The following is a 22782-nucleotide window of genomic DNA, read 5'->3' on the forward strand; positions in this document are numbered from 1 at the left end:
CCCATTTACTACAATGGACCACATCTCATAGTCTTGGGCTTGGATGAATATTCTCATCCTAGCCTTCCAGTATGAGTAGTCAGATCCATTGAAGAAAGGGGGTCTTTGGGTGGACTGACCCTCAATGTGAGAAGATCCAAATGGGGTTGTCATTTTGATCTTTTAACTCTTGAGTGGAAGAGTTTTTGGCTCTGATACCACTTGTTGCCCAGATAGACAACCCAAGAGGGGGGGTGAATTGGGTTTTTAATATAATTTGGCTAATTAAAACTTTGTGGATGATTAATTAAAAACTATAGCAAGTTATTTAATTAACGCCTAGTGCTGTGAGTAATGTGCGGGGAAGAAGATGAGAGACAATGCACTACAAACACAAAGTTTTATAGTGGTTCGGAGCTAACCCTTGCTCCTACGTCCACTCCCCAAGTCTCACTTGGGAATTTCACTATAACCCCCTTGGATTACAGCCGGTTGTTTTGCAAGCTCACAACCAAACTTGTTGTTTTACGAGCTCACAACGAACTCGGTCGGTTTTCCCAGGCTCACCGACTAGAACCAACCCCGATTGTTTTCCCGGGCTCACAATCAAACCCTTACACATGTTGGTTTTAACTTGGCTCACCAACCAACCTTAAACCCCTTGATTCAATCCCCCGATTGAATCAAGTAAATACAAGAGATAGAAGAAAACAGAAAATAGCTTCTCAAAAAGCAGATTTAAGACAATATAATCGTAAAGGAGTTAGAAGCCCTCAAACGCTTTTAAGCTGGTGAAGAGGTATGGCTTCTGGAACTCCGGTCTCCTCTTGAAAGAGTGGTCGACTTGAATGCAGGAGGAGGAAGCTTTGATTGTTGGGAAGAAGTTGTTGGAGCAGTAAATGCAGATCTCCCCTTTTTCGTTTAAGAGCACTTGGAGAGCTTGAAAACTTGAATGCTTGGAGTGGAATGTCTGTTCCTTTCCTTGCTACAGTCCTCTGTGGCTATTTAAGCCAATCCCCACGAAAACTAGCCGTTACTCTGCTTTTTCTGGCCGTTCTGCATACTCTGCGCAGCCTGACAATATGACCGTTGGTGGGTTGGAGTCGACTCGCGCGATCAGGAGTCGACTCGGCTGTAGCAGGAGTCGACTCACGCTTTTCCGGAGTCGACTCGGCAACTGTTCCAAATTTGAATTAAAGTTGCCGTCTTGACTGGGAGTCGACTCGTCTTGACCTGGAGTCGACTCGCCAATTTCTGGAGTTAACCTGGCAATTTTTGGAGTCGGCTCATCCACTGAAGTCCGTGGATCCAAATTTGAATTTTGTCCACTCGAGTCGACTCGACTGTCCTGGGAGTCGACTCGAATCTCAGAGCCCGAACTCTCGATTCTCTGTCGTTTGGCTCATCCAGTCTTGGAGTCGACTCGAACCTCCTTGGAGTCGACTCGGCTCTCAGTTTCCGAAAGTTGGTCTTCTGCCTTTTGACGTGTAGCTTGTCTTGGAGTCGACTCGAGCTGTCTGTGAGTCGACTCGAATCTCAGAGGCAGTAACATGGTCTTCTGTCTGTTGATGGTCACTCAGTCTCGGAGTCGACTCGTGTACTGCGGGAGTCGACTCGAATCTCAGAGTCCGAAAATCGTTCTCTGACTTTTTCCTTGTGTTCCTCTGAGAGTCGACTCTTACCTTCTTTGGAGTCGACCTCCCAACCATCGGAGTCGACTCGCATTCCACTGGAGTCGACTCGAATCTCAGACCCGAAAACTGCTCTCTGACTTTTCTGCCTGTGACTGCTTGGAGTCGACTCTTACTTCCCTGGAGTCGACTCGGTGAACATTGGAGTCGACTCGCGCACTTCAGGAGTCGACTCGTTGACAGGTTCTGAGATGAAGCTTTCTGTTCTTCTTTCTGTTCTCAGTCGGAGTCGACTCGTACTAATCTGGAGTCGACTCGAGCTCGTGCCAGTGAACTTGATACGCTTGGAGTCGACTCGTGATACTCGGGAGTCGACTCGAGTCTCAGACATTGGTTCATGCAGACTTCTTAACTTATCCAAAATACTATGAACCAAGTCTAGAAACACTTGGACAGGATTTTCACTGAAACACTCAATTGAATTCATTAGTAATCACAAGATATACTCAATTGCTTTGAGCTCATCAAAATCAAATGGGGTTTTAATCAATCACTCCACAAGGTTGAATATAAATCTCATCTAAGGTATTTCGGAGCTTCTTAATATCAGAAATGGGATAAGTGGTTTCGGCATATACTATTCTATACATTTCAACGAGCAACCAACTACCAGTAAAGTGGTACAACAAGTGATTATTAGTGCCTATTAATGGGATTAATGGTTTGATACTTCTAGCTTTGTCCATATCTTGCAATGCTTCCAGCCTTAGCTCTAGATGAGTCTTAAGGGCCATTACTACCTATTTACCCAGGTCTAAAGGTCAGTTTTTTTTCACAGAACATGCTCTAACTTGATTACATATGCCTCTATATGTGGTTTGCGCATCAACAATGTCTTATGAGCTTAAACCATTGTTTATGTCACTCTCATAGTTGGATTTACAAGCCTGGTACTTCATTCCATTTATAAATTGTTGATTGTTGCATCTGTTTTTTTTTTTTTTTTTTTTTTAGTACAATGGGACTTGGATGTGGGTGCAGCCCTTAAAACCAAAACAAAGTACAGAATTCAAAAAAGATAGGGCATACTTATGTTTTTTTCCAACTAATCGGAACGAAGGATCGTATAAGATGCCACTCAATCCACAACACTGTTTGCCTCTCTGTAGATGTATGTAGTCTGATATTAAATGCATTTGCCCAAAAGACTGTAGATATCGTGGAGCAGCCGCATCTCACCGGCAGTGAGCCTCCGACCTTGAATCCATTCGATTGTTATGGCAGACTCTCTTAAGGAGAATACAGTCCGCACCCACAATACGCCTTGCATAGATGATGCCCTTTCATGCTATTTTGAGCTCAGCACCAACGACAAACTGATCAAAGATCTGCTAATCCCCAGCCGCCGCTAATCTGGCCTCTTAGTTACGGATGACAAACTCCGCACCTTCGCTGCTCCTTCTCACACCTATACTGTCATCGAAGTTTACCTTAAAAAAAAAAGCCAGAGTGGGAGTTCCTAGGAGGCCTCGCATATGCTTGGACATTATATAAATACGCATACTCTCGTATTTCTAAAAACTAAAATCTCATGAACGAAGAGGAAAAAAACTAAAAACTCTAGAATGTTCCTACGTCAGACCACCCCCGACACCCGTACTACAATCTGCGGCCGGCTCACGCGCCCCAAACCGTCCAGCCAATCAGGTAACAGCATTTGATCATCTCTCCTCCTCCCTCCGTTTCTGGATGCGACCACTACGTGGCGCACTATCGTCTTTCCACGCAACCCACCCTCCCCCTCTCTCTCTCTCCCCCCACTCGCTAGAACCCTCCCCACTCTTCTCCTCAGCGCCAAGTCCAAAAGCAGAAGAAAAATCGCCTCTGCTTCCTCGGTTTCTCCGCTGCCGTGAGGAAGAAATCGAACTCTTCAATCTTCACCATCTTCTTCTCGCTTTCACGGGGAGATTTCGTTTCTTTTTTACTTTTAGCAAAATTCTCAGGGTGTTTTTTTTCAGGATCGAGTTTCGAAGATGTTAGATTGGAACGATAAAGAACAGGTATTTTTCTTATCTTTTCCTTCTTTCCTCATTTTATAATCTATTACTCCTCTCTTCTATTTGTTTTGCCCCTCAATTTGGTTTCCTTCTAATTCATTCCTCTTTTCTATGTTTTCTTATCACTTAGTTCCAATCAGCGCTAAATAGCCAGCAACTGGAGAGAAATAGAAACATGATGATCTATGTCGAATAGCCTACTTTAATAAATCACAGTCGCTGAGACTTTTCTCCCTTGAGAAACGTCATATTTTGTAGCCTGATATCGCCTACTTGATATTTGAAAAAAATATAACTTCATGAACTGAATAAAAACTTGCACTTGGTCATTCTAATATCTATAAAAGAACATTTAATATACATTTGCCTTTTGTTTTGAGGATATTAGCTCATTATATCAAGCTGGAGATCAACTTCTCTGTTTTCTGATTGCTTATTTTTTGGTTATATTAAATTCGGGGAGTATTTAGTGTATTTCTAAGATGGTGTCAACTTTCCAGGTAGAGGGCCCAGAATTGGGTGATTTTTTTGGCAATGAAGATCGTACCGTGCCACGTGACATGGAAACTGAAGGGATGATTTTTACTTTTGGAGATCAGGGGGAGAAACAGATGAAGGAAAGCATTGCCAGTGACAGGAGGTCTAAAGACCAAATCTGTGGAACTAAAAGTAATTTAAGGAGTTGTCATTTGGAGAATATCTCTTGTTATAGTACAGATGGGAAACCGACTGCTTCGGAACTTGACTTTGATGCATTGCCTGCTTTGCCTACCGTAAGTTCTGCATGCAGTGAAGGGTACAATGGTGGACAAGAGCACGATTCTGGGGCAACAGAAGTGATGGAAGATCTTATTGATAATTCTAAACTGAATTCACCGAGTGATTGCATGATGGAGTGTCATCATTCTGGTGTTATGCTCCATGACAAGGACTCAATATCTGCAGATAAGTCATGTAGTTTCTCAACCAGTAGGACAGTGCAGCTAGATGGTGAACCTGAATTATTTGGTAGAGTGTATGAAGATGAAGAGATTGATGGCCTTCTTGACTTTGATCGGGATACTTTTGAAGACATTGATTTTGATACAGTTTTCAGGTAATGCAGTTCACTCTGAATTGTGACTATAGATATCTTAATTATAATCATTTTAAAAACAAATATAGATATGCTTTACAAATTATTAATATCCATGCGACACTTTGAATTGTGATGCCAGCAAATCAAAATTTTTATTCTTTTGATGAATTAATGACATTTTGATGGAAGAATATCCTAACAGACAATATTTCTGCAGAAATAATGACTCTGCTGACTCCGTTTTTGGAGATGAAATAGTTGGTATTTCAGATGGATTTCTCTCTCCATTTACACATCTATCGGGTAGCACCACACAGTTTATTCCAAAGCCAGTAAGTCTCTAAATTAGAAAGTAGATGTTCTACAGCATATTTGTTTTAGTGAGTAATCAACCAGTGTATAAAGTTTCCTCTCACTATGAGAAAATGATTAATCACAATTCCTTCTCTTTACAGGATATTTCGTTTTGCAAAGATGAGACTCCTGATCAAGGTTGTTGCTCCATTCAGTTAGATGAACATCCAAATAGAGAAAGAAATGCTTTACAGAAAGAGAAGGTATGTAGACACATCTATGCATTTAGTTATGAGGTATTTTGACAGGTAAGTCTGTTGAAAATGTTTCCTTCTTTACGTTGGCCGATAGAAGGTATTTCTATGAAAGCTGAAGGATAAACTTCATGTCAAATCTATCTTACCAGTGAATAATGTGGAATGTGCTACCTATTCTTAAAGTAGATGAGTTTTACCTACTTTTATTTTGGTTTTATCCTTAAAAAATTGTTATGATTTCATAGAAACTTTGTTTCTCACAATACAATATAAGTTTTCAAATGATCTATGACCTAGCCATCAACTACTGCAATCGGGTGACATTCTTTTCAGCCTAAGGTCCCAAATTCTTGCTAAGAAAGCTTACCTGGATTGTCAGTCCGCCTGAGAAATTCCTGTATTAATATATATGTGACACTAGGACATATATGGATTGTTGAACATTCAAAAGTCTGCATCAACTAACTGGTTATTCTAGGGGTGTAATTTGGGATCCAACATTCATATGGCTACAAAATTGTTGACTCTTTCTTAAATATGGCATCTTAAGCAGTAAATTCCTTGCATATATTTAAGAATCGATTTCTTGAGTAGGTTTCGCCAACGATTCAAATTACAAAGGAAATATTGCTTGTAATTTCCTTCTCAATAACATATGAACTCTAATGTTAGTTATCACCTTATATAACCCTTCATATTTATTATTCTAATTCTATAACCCTTTACAATTAACAAGAACATTTTGATATTAAATATAATATTGTTCATCAAATCTTGAATTCCCTTCCCAAGATTTCTCTAATCATACATATATATGTGGCAGACTTCAATATTTGAATCCATACCCTTGCCACATAATTAGGTTAACAGTAGTAGATCATGTTGTGCTAGGGGCCCACAATTGTGCATTAGCATGCATTTATTTGTATTGTTTCCATGCTTCAGATTTGATAAAATTGGTTAGCGTACTATTATCTCAACCTAGATGTGATCCTCTTGAAGCTCATTGATGCTGGTCCTCCAAGGGACCATCGCATGTTCCACTCCATTCTCAATTTGTAATTTCATTCTGATTGGGAAGCTGATCAACTATCTACTTCTACCACTGTTGTCTACTTTAGAAACTCCGATACCTCCTGAAAGAGTAAGAAGCACGATGCTATTTTATGATGCAACACTTAGGCTGAACATTGGACATTATCTTGTACCACTACAGTGGTCAGTGCCATCTTTCCTGTTAACTTGGTTACTACCCTTATATTTCAACTTTATCTTGATTGTGCCACTGAAAAAGCTATTTTAGTATTCTTTTTTCTCACTGAGTGGACATAGAGAACATCAATTGTCACCTTGGTGGCTGAAGTTACATCTCTTCCGATATCTATGCTATGTTGCAGGTTACTAAAATCTTCATCAGGATTCCTACCACCTTGTGCTTTTAGAATATGCTTGGGGAGCTCTTTATGAAGGGGCTTATAGAGTGAAGGGTTATATATTGTATTGCATGTTGTAAAAAGCTCTATGCTGTATATCATGTTAGATTAATGGAACCATAGCTTATTTCTTAGAGCATATATTGGGATTTTGCTCCCTATACTAGATTTATGCATTACTACAATCATCGAGATGTTGCAATTATTGAAACACCTACATCATGTTTTTTTATTTTCTTTGTTTTCCCTTTTTTTCAAGAGTGAAGATTTTCAGTAAGGTGCTTGTTCAATGCATTTGGAATATCTTATTCTGCTGTTGTTAACATCTGTACAGGCGGATGAGCAAGAAAAAACACTGATTTCTTGGGAACAGGCAGAGGCAAAGAGCAAGAATAAAGAATCATGCAACTTAAAAGGTTCCTGGTCCCATAAAACTCGCCAAAACCAACAAAATTCAAGACAGAAAAGGGGTAATCTTGTCACAACTCCTTTACAAGCCTTTCAAATCTCCTGGAATGTCATATACCGCTGTTGTTAATCCAGATCCCTAATGCAGTTTTTTCAGATACAGTACCAGATGTTCTATCTAGACAATGTAATGCAACACTCCAGGAAAATATTGAAAATCAAAAGCAGCAGCAGCAGCAAACACAGGCTATGATTGCAATTCAGCAGCAGCAACAAAAATATGGCCTTCAGATCACTAGTGCTGGCAATTCAGTCTCCCGATCATGCTCACAAAAGAGTCTGAGTCAGGAGGCTGCCACAAGCTCTTTTGGAACTGAAGAAAGTTCAGAGCTCCCATCATTGGAGCAGAACATGCTTGTAGAGCAAGATGAATCTCAGATGATCTCGATGCTGAGTGATGAACACTCTTTGGAGGAAACCATATATTACCATCTCCAGGATACTTTAAGAAAGGTTAGATTGTACCAGCCTTTCTATTTGTTCTCGGAACTTGCATTTACATTTACAAGTTTACTTTAAGCTGTACGCTACTATTGTCTTTTTCTCCCACTGCAGTTGGACACTGGGCTGAGGCTTTGTATCAGAGATAGTGTGTTTCGTTTAGCTAGAAGTGCTACAGAAAGACAAAGCATTAGTGACAGCTCAAGTACCAACAAGAGTAACAAAGATGAAGAAGTGGTTGCTGCAAATGGACAAATGAATAATAATGGGAGGTACGTTCAACTGCAACAGCCTTGTTCACCTATACAGAATTGCATGCAGTCTATCTTAATATCCTTGAATTCAAATTTATTCGTGATTGACATATATGGTATATAAAGTACTAAATCTTCATGTATATAAGTTCTCTTGCATTTGTGGCATATGATATTAGGAGAATATACTGTCATTCTTTTAAGTATTGGATAGTTTAAAGTAGATAAGTTTGTATAATATTAATAATTTACAGTTAAATATTGATAAGCTTATGTATTACAATTCTTGTATCATCTTCTCTCTCTCTCTCTCTCTCTCTCTCGGGGGAGGGGAGTGGGAATCATCTGAACTTTATGGATGGTGTCAAGTGATCGTTTGGAATATAAACTAAGTGCTTTGTGTGTTGAACTAAGGAGATAAGCGAGAACTGATGTGCGCAACTTCAAAGAAGTGAAGGCTAGTATCTCTTCAAAATAGCAAAGTTGAATACAAAGGAGGAAACACATTCATTTTTTGGAATTGACTCATTGAATCACCAATCCACGCTAATCATTACGAGTTTTTGGATTTTAAAATAGAGCAGTATGTCTATATCTTTTTCATTTTTTCTAGATAAAAAATATTGAAATTTTGATACTAGTTTGCAAAAGTTTATGTTTATATTCAACTTAATGCATATCGGTGATTCGAGTGCAATACTAGTCAAGTCTTTTTTCCTTTCACCTATGACAAGAATTCTGTCTTTGGTCTTAGTCAAACCTTTACAATTAAGCCATCGTACAATGTTCATCCCAGGCATTGCAGAATACTTTTTTTCCCTAAATATGTTGAGGAAGACATTGAAACCAATTGTAAAATGTTGATCTGCAAGATTCTAATATAACTAGCATTAGTTAAAATGGTCTCTAGATAGGAATAAGATTGGAGGAGAATCCATAAGGGTATAGAAGAATGTGTACAATGGAAATATAACCAATGAAATTTGGATATCATTAGGCAAGCTACCTTTGAAACAAATATAGATACATACATATATACATGCTTGCATTTGCATATAGATATATTCATCCACTTGAAAACACATATATGTACACACTCACATGCATATATGTACATATATATGCATATACGTATGTACATATATATGCACATACGTGTGTGGAAGTATATGTACATGTGTAAGTGTATTGTGTGCATCTGCATGCACATTTTGCTTGTGATATTTTGAAGTAGGTGAAACCATGCACTAGCTTATGTGCGAAGTGTGATTTGGGAAATGCTTACCCTTGAGGTGTTGGAAATGATGCTTCAAAATAATCTAGAATTCCTAAAGTATACACAGCAAGCAAAATAAATGAACATAGTTAAAGAAATAGAACTTCTTTCAGGGCACAATATGTAAGGCACTTTTCAGAGTAGAATTTCATTACAGCCTGTGTCTATGCAGTTGAATGGCATCAAGTTACAAGGTACAACAAGCTTCTAGAGTCTCTTAATGTATATTTGAATTGAATTCTCAATGAACCCTTTAAGCCTTTGCCAGTTTGCCTAAATGCAAAGCAATGCCGAGAACTTCTGAAAGATTCTTTGAAGGAAAATGGTTTGTGTATCTTTCTCTGTGCACACCTGTATGGATACTAAGCACAATATGCTCTCATCCTTAGCTCACTCAAATTTACTCAGATCTCACCAAGGAGTTAATCTTCTCTCTCAGACACTTTTGGATCTTTAGTTGTTGAGTTAGGTAGGACTACGTGACCCATACCCAATTTATAGAAGGAGAGGATGCAAGTGAATAGGTGTCACAAAGAAAATGATCACGCCCCTTCACCTAAAAAATGCCTCTTGGACCTGACTACCAATTCAAGGGATGTTCCTTTTTGGTTAATTCAAGAGAAATGTATTTTGGATCACAACCACTAATAGATGTATACACCCAAGGGATATGTCTCTTAGATTTATTGCCCAGAAGATATCTCTAGAAAGAGAAAACCCCCAAGAGATGTCTTCATTCAAAATAATATAAAAATATATTTGAAATAATAAACAATCAAATTTTGAATCACTATTTAGAAATTAAATATCCATATGCTATTTATAAAATCCAACTGACAGGATATAGGTAAAAATGAACTCATTAATATTTGGTTGAAGCTTTAGATCTAATCTATTTATATATTAGCAAAACCATCTATATTGGCAAGACATGATTATTCACATATAAGGTGTGTATGTCCTATGAAAAGTACCGTTGGAGAGACAAGCATGAGGATCTTGGTTAATATATGAACTAACGCTGGAGATGTTGGATCATATGAAATATGGTGGAAGCATCTCCACTAACTATCCCTGTGTCATTGACAATGCATTAGATAATTAAGCAGTGCAATGAAAAAAGTAAAGCCGGCTGTCAGAAGCCTATTTTAGTCCATTAATGTCAATGGAGGTGACAAAAACTTATTGAATCATGTAGAAGTCTGGAAAAGGGCTATTGGTTTCATGAAGAAAGTAAATATGTATATACGGATGGGCTAGTCATAAATTAGTGTAATGAAAATTTATAGCATGCACAATGCTCATCCGTTCTGTAGGAGCCAAGTTCTTGTAGCATTTAATGCGATACTTCTAAGTGAAGCTACAACTAACTAGGTGAGCTTTATATTGCTTTTTCTAAAGTTGGAGCAGGTCTTAAAATTTTGGTTCCACATACAATTAATTATTTTTGCTGTTGGAGGGGGAACAAGGTTCCACAGAACCATCATAGAGCTCAAAGTTCTTTAGCCATGACATCTGCAACTATGGAGTTGTTAAGCTACCAAGCAAATTTCTCCAAAAGCCTGTTGTTTTCCTTTTTCTAATTTTTCTGTTTGAAATTCTACCAAACCGGAGTCATAATCAATTGTTACTTCAGATGATCTAAGTCCTAAGATTTGTCTTAGAGGGGATAAATCATCTCACAGACATTGACCAGTGAGGCTGAAACTGACCATAATGACGATAATGCATATCCTTGAGAGTATTGAGTTTTTTTTTTAACTCAAATGTATTTTTTTTAAAATCCAGTAGTTATAAAAGATTGACTGTTTATTTAATAGTTCTTCTTTCTTTTCAGGGCTGCGAGTTCACCGACTTCAGAGACAGATACAAATTTCATTGATCGGATCGTGGCTCAGTTGCTCTTTCACAGGTCTTCATACTCATGTCTATGATCCATAGAAGATGAGCAACGTCAAGCATGGTATGCCATACTGTACCAAACCGGATGGTATAGGACGTACCATACCATACCGGACACAATAATAGTGTGACACCGGTACAGGGCTCGGTACTGAGACGATGTAGCTTGACCTCAACCATCCATTTTGGGCAACTTTTGTATTGTCCTTTTTTTTCTTGTAAAAGTACCGTGCTTTGATTCGTTCGATGATGCATTACACTTATTTGCATATTTGGTGATTCATAATGCATTGTGGAAGCGCAATTAAGGGACAGCTCGGGAACTTTGTGTCAAAGGAGGCCCAACCTTTGCTTTGGAGTAAGATGTATTATTCCACCACTTACTTTCATATCTTTCTCCTGCTTGATGAGATTGTTTGCTGTTAATTAGTTGTTTTTCACCCAGACTGAGCGGATTGGATCCCAGTGAGCACTCCAGTGTTCCAGTGCGGTAATCTCCTGCAAAACAAGAAAATGTGTCACCTGAAGTGTTGCATTTCTATACATAAATTATGCAGCCTGTGGATCTTGTGGGATCTTTTTTTGCAACTGTAACACAGTTTATTTTTTCTTTGGTTGCACAGTTAAGGTAGAGAATGTTGTTAAATAATTCAACATGAGTTTCTTTTTCCTTTCTTTTTCTTTGTTTTTCTAGGTTAAAGAGGAAGTCCAACCAAAATCTAGGTGAGGGAGAGATCATACCCAGGTCACTAGTATCCAGTGACTTTATCAACTCAACCAGTTGGCACCTTTATACATGTATCGAATCTCATGTGGGTGCTTACCATATACTTTGTATGTCTAATTAAATCATGAGGGCAAAAGCAATATATTTTTAAAAGAATCATCGAAATTGTTGTATAGCTACATGGCTTGCTGTTTCTATTATTCTTGAGTTTAGCCTTTAGCCAATGACATATTCTGGATCCCTTTCTCTTTCTCTCTCAATGAAAGAAAATTATGAACAGGCCATGCTATAAAATCCTTGCAAAACAAATTAGATGTGTCTGCTCTCTTCTTTAGATTTGCTACAATGACTTTCGAACATCATCAATTGTAATGGTATAGCCTTCATTTTTCTTGATGATGAAACTGTACATGGAATCTGCCTCTGCGGCGCAGCTGACATGTTGGAACCGAGAACAAAGGATTGCAGGTTAAGTACCTTCGACCTCTATCTTGCAAGCAGCTGTAGAGTGCTGGTGGCCAGCAATATGAATGTGCTCCTGCTCTGATCTAAATAGCTTCTACAAGGAAGCTCCATTTCACTAGAGTTTTTGATGAAGAGGTTAATATAATCCAGCTTGTTAGGGAGGAAAGATTTGTTGAGCTGTAAGAAACAAAGGAATGGGCAGCAAGAGAGAAAAATTAGAATGGTAGATTGTGGGAGGGTTTGGGTTTAGAGAAGGGAAAGGAGCTATATATGAAAGCCGAGAAGATGCAGCCCTCCCATAAACGATCTTATCATTTAGAACTAGACAACGAATAGAACTTTTTTAAGGCCTAAAGGCAACTTTGTACGTTAATAACTATATTTTGAGCAGTCACAAGAAGATAATTTGTATACAAAGAGATCTATTTCCACCTTAAAGAAATTGTGGAGAATTCACAATGAAAGGAAAACCTTTCTTTCCCACTAAAACGGACAAAATATAATAGGTCAGAAAACTACCCATATATGCGAAAAATAACAAAGTGATTAGCTTAGTATAACGTATAGGAATGTTATATAAACAGCCGTATTACAGCAAAAATTGTTTATATAACATTTTCATGGAACCCCTGCATTATATATGGTGGCTCGCATGTCAAAAAGGACGGCCTAGTTCATGCGGGGCCTTCGTGCATGAGTAGTTTAGTACTGCCAAGAAACTCTACAGTAAAACAAAATTTAATTGCTACTTTGATTTAGATTGAAATAAAGACACATGACATCATGCCGCTTATAGAACGTACCGTACTATATTGGTTCAATATCGGCAGATGGTACGAAGAGTATACCGATATTCGGTAAGCCGAACTGACCTTTATACATGACATACTGATATAGTAACAAGATGATATCAGTACATGATCTGGTAATCTTAATCTAAATTCTTGTATCATTTTGGTTAACTTAAACAAATCTATTTTTTTTTCAATCTATACCAATATGTGTGTATATATGTAACTTGGGTTGGCTCGAGCTTACTTACCTAGACACTTTTGCTAATAGAATAATGTTACATTTCACATTAGTCTCACCCTCTTGATAAGGGAAGGTCATGGAGCTGCAAAATGAATCATGCGACCCGAGAGCATCTTGGGCCCAACACGAATCATTGATCGAATCGATCTCATTTGATTGAGAAGCAAGTTGAGCTCAACCCTCATTGAAACTTAGACTAATAAGTAAACCACATCATAATACTCGGTACTTAGGTCTCACATTCAAAATTCACTTTCATACAACAAAAGAAGTCCAAGCTATTGAAATCCTAGTTCAATGCTGCTCGTTTCCACTCCAAAGCCTATATCAGTTGCAAGTAGTTCTAGCATAATTTAAATTAGTCACTCAAATAAATTATTTAATAATTATTTGTGAAGTAAAAAATTTAAAAAAAAAAAAAATCTGCCGGCTGACACGTGCGTTGCACGTGCAGTGCAGCACGACAAGTACAGGGAGAGGCGATGCCCCTGTGCACGTGTCGGTCCACCGCCAGGAGGGAGGGAGGGAGGGAAGGGGAGGGGGTCGGAGGCGGGCGTTTGGAGGTGAAGAAGAAAAACGGAGATGGCGAAGAGGAGGGCGGGCGGTAGCGAGTCGGCGGTGGCGGCGTCTTCCTCCGCCGCCTCGCCCATAAACAATCTGGACGACGGATGCCTCATGCACATCTTTAGCTTCCTCAGCCCCATCCCAGGTTCCCTTCTGTCAAACCCTAGTCTCTTCTTCTCCTCACTTCCCATCCCGAGTTATCTCCCACCGCCTTAATCCCTCTCTAGGGTTTCAATTCGTCATTCCGGACGTAGCCTACAAGCCCTAAGAAGGTTCACTTGGCGTTCCGAGCGTCGATCTTTCCGTCTGTGTGGTTTACCTCTTTGTTCGCTTATTCCTTCTGATTCCATCTGTTTTTAGTTTTTTAACCTCTTTGTTGATAAATGAATAGCAATAGAGACTATAATTTTAAAGATTGTTGGAAAATTTCGCTAAATTTTGGTGTTTTTCCATGCATATGGTAGCTCCATAGGAGGAAGAAGAAATAAAAATTAGATTTTTTTTTTTGGCAGAATGTGTCGGGATGGTCTGAATCGGTGGTTTGATTATGTGGCAACGGGGGCTTTTTTTTTCGTTTTTAACTCAAATAATTGTTGGTGCTTTGTTGTGGTGCTTTGTTGTGCTCCATCGTTAGTTCCCCCCTTTGACCTCTTTGTCGATAGATAGAAATAGAGGGAAAAGTTGAGAGTATGATTTTGTGCTATTGTGCTCTGGATCATAATGGGTAGTTTGCGACTAAGGTTTGGTGCTTTCCATGTTTTTGATAGTTGTGCAGGAGGAAGAGAGAATAGAAATTATTTTTATGTCTGGTACATGTGTCAATGTGGTCTTATTGATGGTTTTTATCGGATGAAGTGACTTTTTTTATAATCAGATTGCCGCTGGTATTATACTGCTAACGCTACTTAAATAAGTAGTAGTTATAAAGGGTAGATAATGAAGCATAATTCTACACCAACTTTTTCTATCCGGAGGTTGCTGTTTGTGTTCTTTACCTGGTCAGATTCTCTTTGGTTTTTATTGGCTGTGGATATCTAGGTTAGCTAATTTCCCCCTTTTCAATTGGTGAAAAGTTTATTTTATTTCGTTGATGTTTGGAATATTCGGAAGCTTATGGTGTGGTCCTATTTGGATTATCTGATTTGGAGGATTTCTGTAGGGGATGCATTTATATTGGATTCATTTTTGTTTGCATGGCAAAAGTACAGTTCTATTCGTAGTCAGATCCATGCTATGCGTAGTCAGATCCTTGTGTATTCTCCTGATGAGTTTATTTCAAATATTTAGTATTCTGTCTTTGCCAACAATATTTCTTGCTTGACCATCAACATTGGTTTGTTTGAAATTTATTTCATTTCATGGTGAATGAAGAGATAACCCTGTTTTTATTGTTACAAAATACTTTCAGATACTGGTAAAAACTACAATTAATTGTAATGCCTTCAGTTAAACTTTATTATTTATAGCTTTAACATGTATTCATCTTTCTGAGTTGATTCGACAATAGAGTAAATGATATCATTTAAGGCCAGTGACCTAAGTTTCTTTCTGACCCTTCTCTGTGGTGGATACTGAAACTATTAAGTACATAATAAATGATGTATTCAATGTGACATATTTTGGTTAGAAAAATTAGCTCTTTACCTCAGTATGCTCGTGTTAATATTGTCATGTATATCGCCATCAGCAGCATAACACATCCTCTAACTAATTCAATTTCTTTTATTCTGTGTTATTATTTGAGCATATATTTATGATCATGTTGGTCTTAAAGTTTATTTCTTCCTTTTGGGAGCACAAGAATTATCTCACAAATTAACATTCTTGAACTTAATGTCATGATGTGCTGATCTGGATAATGAATCCAAGATCCCTTGGATAATATAGATTGTTGACTGCAACAGTCTCTTTACTTATGTAAATGCTGATCCTTAAAAAAGCAAGATCATGAAAAATCACTTAGTTTTATAAATAGATATCTCTTAATTTGTTCCTTTCTTGCTAATTTTCTATGTACGGTCCAACACTCAGGACCGGAGTTGGTCTTGTCATATGAATATACTTCTTGAGATCTGAAAAATTTTCTACATTTTTCTTGTCTGTATAGTAGTTTTGATTCATCTATGAGGTTCTCGAGAAGGTTGCCGTAGCGTTGTTTCATTTTAGAAATTATTTAGATTGTTGGTGGCTAAAACTGTTAAGTTGGAGAACTTGATATTTATGGAGAACTACTTCTCATGTCTGATCATAATGAGATGTTGTTACTGAGATAAATTGTTAAACTGTCGTGGTTGAAACTTTTAGTAGTATGTGATTAGTTTTTTTGATTATCATCCGCTTAATTGACGAGGCTTATCCCATCTTTATGGAAGGATTTGAAATCACTATATCTTTCGAAAAGTGTGGCCCTAAACATCGCTGAATGGAGGAAAAGGATTCATGTAGCCAATCACAACTAGTTTGGGATTAAGGCTTAGCTGAGTTGAGTTCGACTCTCCAGTTCACCATTCCTATATAACAAAAAAAAAACTTTAGTTGCCAAATATTTTATGCTATTCGAGGATTTTATGCTTCAACACCAATTTATCATCCAAATTAATGTGAATAGCATGGATCTTATCTTGACACTGCCTAGTGACCCTGATGTAGTGAGATGGGTGAAGAGCATTTTGATTATCGGATTACACTTCGAAGTTCAACACCCAATTGGAAACAATTGGAGCGAAGAACCCTTCTTTGGTAAAGGAAGTTCTCTCTAAGAAATTTTATTAATATGTCAAAAGGCTGCCATGCAATGTATTAAACGCATATATATAAGACATGACCCTGTCCCTTATTTGGGCATTAAACCTAGTATAGAATCATACTTTAAATAGGACTCAATAATAAGAAGACATGCTAGAATTATTCTACTGTAAAAATAGAAACTTGGCTAAATCTGACACTGACTCTAATGGAAAATGTATAAGAAAATTCAGCGAAAATCTCTGAATCCGTTGATGAAGTCTTCGCCCGCGAATCTGTTTGTTCCTGCAAAGCTTGGCATGGTCCAACTAATCACAATATCTATTGTCTCCACCCTATGCCACATCAATATTATTCCATTGATTGTTAGCAATGTTACGTTTTATTAAATCAGCAGAATTACTCATTAACTTGGATCAGATTTTAGCTCAGATATCCAGAAGTTGAACCCTAATAATGTGATCATATATTTAGGGGGAGTAACTTTAATTCAGAAAGTTAAAGTGTCTGTCTTTGATTGTTTTCCTATTGGAAGTGGATTTTTTTGGAAGTTCTCTTTATATCTTAGTTGTTACAAGATGGATGAGAACACGGTTTTCTAGTTGCTTTTGTGGAGTTATTATGAAGAAACATAAGAATGTTATCACATATTGTACTAGAGCCAATTGTCGCCGACATTTACTTGTGCCATTAAGTGTCAACAATGTACCCTAATTGTATTCTTACAATCTATGAAAAGTTTTCAATTTGGGCATGGAAGCTACATTTAATAGTTCTCATTGGGGGGTGGACATGTTTTGAATATTTATACATGATTTTCACCCATCTTAACAATTCTAACATTGTGAAGTGCTAGTGACATGTGGTTGCTTATACACAGTGTCTGATTATACATACTCCAGGCTATTTAAGGAAGTCTGAAGCACAAATTACTATGAACTGTCAACTAGTATAATATATTAAAGAAAACAAACAATAACCGAAAAGAAAATGTTTTTTCATTTATGGGAACCTTCTTTGCTGGTAAAGGATTGAAGGATTTATTTCATTGAGAAAGTCCATAAGATGCTGCTACCAGAACCAGTCTTCTAGTGCATCAGGCTCGAAGAAATAAAACCACCTCCAACAAGTTTGACCTTTTGAGCTCTACGCTACTCACTAGAGACACAGAGTATCATCTCCTACTATATGGGTGTTATTCAAACTGGTGGTTTGACAATGTTGTTTATATGATCAACCAATTTTCCTGCGATCATATGGTTTAATTATTGTTTGTGATTAACCATGTATCCTATGATCGCATAATTCAATCATTTCTATATACTTTGTTGAGCAAACCATATGGCAAATTTGTTGGCTGAGAGTGCTTGATTGAGTCTGCAAAGTTTCTAGAGTCTCTTGTTGTTGTGGAATATATATTTTTGATGGTTTCCAAGAATTAAGCATCTTGGAACTTACCACCTGTTGCACGTTGCTATGTTCTGCAACCATACATGCATGACATGGAAATGGTTCTCATGACTAGCTTGTTTCATCTTCTGGTTTTGTTTGAAAGTATGTGTTTGAGATGGTATTTTTACATACTAAAAGTATTGTGTGGCACAGATATCTTTTTTTCTTTTCAACATGAATGACATGCATTTTTTGCTAAAAGGAGGAAAATTAAGATTATTGACCTGATATTATAATTCCGTCTTGAGCAAGGTCGGCGGAACCGTCCCGAACCGGGCCGTTCCGGCCGACTCGAGCCATACCGGTGGCTTACTGATACGGTTCCGACAACAAAAACGAGATCCGCTGCCGGAGAAAGAGAAGGAAAGAGAGAGCGAGCGGGAGAGGGAGGGAAAGAGAGGTGGCGGACGCCAGCGGAGGGCCGGCGAAGCTGCGGCCTCGCGCAGCCTCCGTCGGCCCTTTGCCAGCGTCTGCCACCCTCCGCCAGTGTCCGCCTCCCTCTCTCTCTCTCTCTCTTCTCTCTCTGTCTCTCTTTTCCTCTCAGTGTCGCGCTCTCGCTTGTCAGTACAGGCTTGGCACGAGCCTTACCGAGTCATCCCGTCGGAGAACCAGTACGGTGCCCGGTATCTGTTCCTCAGACCTTGGTCTTGAGTTTGCCACTCTAATCATGTATCTTTTGGTTATGAAATTTCCTATATACGTTATGGTCATAACATGATTATATGTACTTCCTGTGATTGTGATAAGCTCAGGTAACTTTTTTAATAGTATTCTGCATTTTCATCCCAAATATGCTTCTTAAATGAGCTTTTTAGCACCCTGTTGTTTGGTTTGCAGATCGGTATAACACTGCCCTCGTTTGCCACAGATGGTGCTACCTGGCATGCCACCCTCGGCTATGGCTGCGCGTGGAGAAACCCATGAAAAACATAGCTGAGCCTGGAGTATTCATCAATCTTGAGGCTGCAATATCTGCTGCAAGGTTAGCGAGTTGTAGTTCGTTCTGTCTGAGTTCTTGGTAGAAAAGAAGGGAATGAATACATAATAATTTAAATCTTTTTGAAGGCCTGGTGATACCATCCTGATTGCTGCTGGTGGGGATCATGTTGCTTCTAACATCCAGATTCAAAAGCCTCTTTGCATTGTAAGTTGACCCATTTACTTTGGCATTGGATTTTTTATCGTCAAATACCTTTCAAACAAGCACATGAATGAGTATGTGTTATCATCAGAACGCTTGTGAAAGTTGAATGGCTTATTCCTCAATTTTTATATTGGTTAATGTTTGGGAATATATCTCTCTTTAACGTGCCTTGCTTTAACACTGACTTGGTAATTAGATCACTGATCATTATGACTGATAGCTGGAGACACCAGGGGAACCTGTTGTGTCTTAGGCATTTCTTGTATATGCCACAGAAAAGCTGAACAAATCAATCATAGGATATGTTTCCTTTTCTTCTTTCCATTACATAGCGGTGTAGTCGGAGAGAAAGGCTTAACCGTGGGCTGATTAATGTCTTATTGAGAGAAGATTTATTCTAAAAGGCAGATTTCTAATTGCCTGTTGGTAGTACACAGTTCTTTTTCCAAAATTTTCATGCTTCCACGTATCATAAGCTCATCATGTCATTTTCTATTTTGTTCAGATGGGTGGTGGCGAAATTCCAGATGATACCATATTGACCTGTTCTCGTGGCTCTGACAGGTTTGCTGATTTCATTTCATTTGTTTTATGAGATGATTTCACTAGCCAGCTTATAGTATAAATTTGGCTGCATTCGTCATCAACTAATTGCAGCAATGGAACCAAAATATCAAGCTGATAACTATATTTAGCCAACATGTTAAGTATAATTGTAGCTTTGGCCAATTTATGGGTCTTTAAAATGTCAACTGAAACCCTGTGTATAAAAATGCCCAAGCAGTGCATTGGAGTTTCTTTCCACTTGCAAGGTTGCAAACTTGACAATCAGAGCAGAGCTGGGGTGTTGCTTGCTTCACCGAAGTGGGAAATTAACCATTGAGGGGTGCATACTTCAGTGTGAAGAAAACCCTTTGGATCATCTCTCCTTCCCAATAGTGAGCACAGCCAGCGGATGTAGTGCATTTGCCCCTTCAGTGAAGGGACATGGAGACAGCGTCACAGTCGCTCGGACAAGAATTGAAGGCGGTGCTAAGGCAGTTCGAACCAGTGGGAATCTGGTGTTGCAGCATGTGCGTGCCATTTATTCGCGAACTTCAATCTTTTTCTGGTTTGAAGTTGGCGAACAGCAAGTATCTGCTAAGGCATGATGTACAAGTAGTTTCTGTTTCTGTTCGCCTTCTATTTGTTACAATGGCGCCTAATGTATAGATTGATGATGATTCACTTATAAAGAGCTTGTTTTCGACCTTAAACATGATTGCTTTGGTTATTGACCGGCAAACCTCATTAAAAAAAAAAACAAGCTATAAGATCTGTTTGTGTATCTTATGCCACTTGCAATATTTGGGATCATCTGTGTAGATCATCTTTTCAGATAAAGATTTTTCTCTGATGCCATCCTAGTTGCAGTGCTGTTGGAGAGTAGCTCAAAGCTACTATCATTTTGAGTTTCTTGTGTTTAATGGTCCACTTTTCATATCGAGTTGAAGTGCCATTGCGTTCTTGTAAATGCGCAATGAAGTAAATTTAGAATGTTCAATCTTTTACCCTAGCAAATATCGTCTCCTTAATCATTTTGTAATGGTAAATGTTGCAACCCGATTCTGTTCATATCTGGCTTGCATGCATGCCCTTTTGGTGAATATTTGATCTCCCAGCAATTGTTCTTCCTTTTCTGTAGTTTTTAATCAGAGAGTAACCTGCTCAAAAAAAAAAAAAAAAAAAAAAAACCCTGATCTTGGGCTTCACAGGTACATCAAGAATATGCCAAGCAGTAGGGTAGATGGCTTTCATTAGGGTCCAGCGTTTATATATCTTAGGTTGCAAGGGATCTAAGAGACAAAGCTAATCAATTAGTAACCGGAAACTAACTACCCACCAAACATTGGATGCAACTAACATGATCCTAGAATGATCTGTTGCCCAAAAACAATAAGCCGACAAGCTCATAACATGTGCAATCCATCTCGAGTATGATCAACCCCTAGATCTGGATTAGAACACAAGCTACTAACAGATTGCCAAATTTTTTCATGCGTCATACTCTTTTTTTTTTGGGGGGGGGGGGGGGGGGGTATAACGGGGACTCACACATTACGTGTGTGGGTGTAGCCCATGAGATCAGAAAAAAAATATAGAGTGCAAGAAAGAAGTAACAGTCACGTGGTTCTTCTAAATAAAATTTTCTAAATGATGGGCTGCATAAGATGTTACCTAGTCTGCAGCACTATTCGTCTCTCTGTAAGTAAATGTAGTCCAATAAAAAATATACTCATCCAAAATACTGCAGATATCGTGGAGCAGCAGTATTCCACTAGCTGCTGCCTTAGTGGGAAGTTTATCTTAAGAATTTTAGAGGAATCTTTCCACTTTGACAACTTGGAGGCACTTAAACGTTTGCAAGATTACGGAAATCCCCCCCAATCTACTATAACACCCCCGTTTACGCGGGATCCGTCGGTGGATGCCGACACCGTAGACTTTCAAATTTGGAATCCCGTTGGGACGGGGAACTCAAAATCTAATTAAAAATAAAGTACGGCTGCTATCGATACAAGTACGGGTGGGAACGATTTCCAGCTCCTCGCGATGGCCATCGTGAGAAAGGACGAGTGATCGGCGGTTAGAATAAATTTCCGCAAGGCCGGCATCAGAAGCCGTTGGTGACCGAGTTGCTTAACAAAGCAATGAATAGAGTTGGTGGGCACAATAAATGCACCGCCGATTTGTCACAACGCAGACCCTCTCTAGGGTTCATGATTCAAAGGAAAGCAAGCATTAGCACAAAATATTTATTTGTTTATTTCAAGATAGGGAGAGAATCTAATCCATATTATAATTAACTAGGTCCAAAAAAATCAAGTCAAATCTTCAATTTATAATGAAAAATTATGACCACTCGATACATTTGAACCGATTAATGCTAAATTGGTAGCATACAAGAGGTAGCAAAGTTTGACCTTGATAAAATCAATGCCCAACTTAATTTTTTTAAAGATTTGGATAAAAAAATTAATGAGAAAAGACAAAATACTAAGTTTGTTGGCACATATTTCAATTGAAAAAGAAATTGCATGTTAGAGCTTTTGAAGTTTCATATGCCAATAAAGATCTATTTAAGTGAAGATATATCATAATAACTAAATAGTATTATTATAAATAATTGACCATTTTTAATGTTACTTGTTTCATTTAGAATTTTTTGAGGATGATGGTTAAAATGTTAGGTTAGATTGGCTCGGAATTAGATAGAGCTTCTAGTTGTCTAGCCAGGTCACGATTATTAAATAAAATTGGTTCAAAATAAGATTTCATATGCTACTGTGACTCTTCCAGCTAGGATGGTTAGGGACATCTGAAACTTCCGCTACACTGTTTTAGTGCTCGAGTTCATCCTTGTTTTCTGGGAGCCCCCACTCCTCGACCATCTTAAGGTGGACTTTAACAGTAGTGTTGTCGGTGATGAAAACAGAGCAGGAGTGAATTTTGTGATTAGGGATCACGACTCACAAATTATAGCTGCGGGTGGGAGATGCACTTATGGGTTGACAGACAGTCTTGGGAAAAAACTCAGAGC

General features: G+C 38.4%; 2 protein-coding genes across 5 annotated transcripts; both read left to right on the plus strand.

Moving 5' to 3' along the window:
• The first annotated feature begins 3370 nt into the window (after positions 1-3370).
• Positions 3371-11970, plus strand: LOC103724051 (uncharacterized). Of its 4 annotated transcripts, XR_003383062.3 has the most exons (10): positions 3449-3670; positions 4168-4763; positions 4963-5077; positions 5201-5302; positions 7064-7199; positions 7286-7650; positions 7753-7910; positions 11006-11435; positions 11516-11560; positions 11765-11970. XR_003383062.3 is itself a non-coding variant. In XM_088713238.1 (8 exons), the coding sequence occupies exons 1-8, from the start codon at positions 3644-3646 to the stop codon at positions 11100-11102; spliced, it is 1587 nt and encodes a 528-aa protein (XP_088569364.1). In that variant the 5' UTR covers positions 3371-3643; the 3' UTR covers positions 11103-11970. The 4 variants fall into 4 exon arrangements, 2 of the variants coding, with proteins under 2 accessions (XP_088569364.1, XP_008813419.1); XR_606758.5 differs by having other exon boundaries at positions 7295-7650; positions 11516-11970; XM_088713238.1 differs by having other exon boundaries at positions 3371-3670; positions 7295-7650; positions 11006-11970.
• Positions 11971-13789: 1819 nt separating this feature from the next.
• Positions 13790-20458, plus strand: SKIP5 (SKP1/ASK-interacting protein 5). Its single transcript, XM_008815198.5, has 5 exons — positions 13790-14006; positions 18896-19040; positions 19124-19202; positions 19708-19766; positions 19987-20458. Exons 1-5 carry the CDS (start codon positions 13880-13882, stop codon positions 20351-20353), a joined length of 777 nt encoding a protein of 258 aa, XP_008813420.1. The 5' UTR covers positions 13790-13879; the 3' UTR covers positions 20354-20458.
• Positions 20459-22782: the final 2324 nt, after the last annotated feature.

The sequence above is a fragment of the Phoenix dactylifera genome, chromosome 17, assembly GCF_051530095.1.
Source record: "Phoenix dactylifera cultivar Ajwa chromosome 17, Ajwa_hap1_PhDact_Kaust_v1.1, whole genome shotgun sequence".
Taxonomy (NCBI): Eukaryota; Viridiplantae; Streptophyta; class Magnoliopsida; order Arecales; family Arecaceae; genus Phoenix; species Phoenix dactylifera.

Excerpts from the sequence above, each read along its gene's own strand:
- LOC103724051 (XM_008815197.5), top strand. The coding sequence starts at position 3,644 with ATGTTAGATTGGAACGATAAAGAACAG. Across the intron at positions 5,078-5,200 it reads CACAGTTTATTCCAAAGCCA|GATATTTCGTTTTGCAAAGA; the intron begins GTAAGTCTCTAA and ends TTCTCTTTACAG. Across the intron at positions 7,200-7,285 it reads AAATTCAAGACAGAAAAGGG|TTTTTTCAGATACAGTACCA; the intron begins GTAATCTTGTCA and ends TCCCTAATGCAG.
- SKIP5 (XM_008815198.5), top strand. The coding sequence starts at position 13,880 with ATGGCGAAGAGGAGGGCGGGCGGTAGCGAGTCGGCGGTGGCGGCGTCT. Across the intron at positions 14,007-18,895 it reads CTTCCTCAGCCCCATCCCAG|ATCGGTATAACACTGCCCTC; the intron begins GTTCCCTTCTGT and ends TTTGGTTTGCAG. Across the intron at positions 19,767-19,986 it reads TGTTCTCGTGGCTCTGACAG|TGCATTGGAGTTTCTTTCCA; the intron begins GTTTGCTGATTT and ends ATGCCCAAGCAG.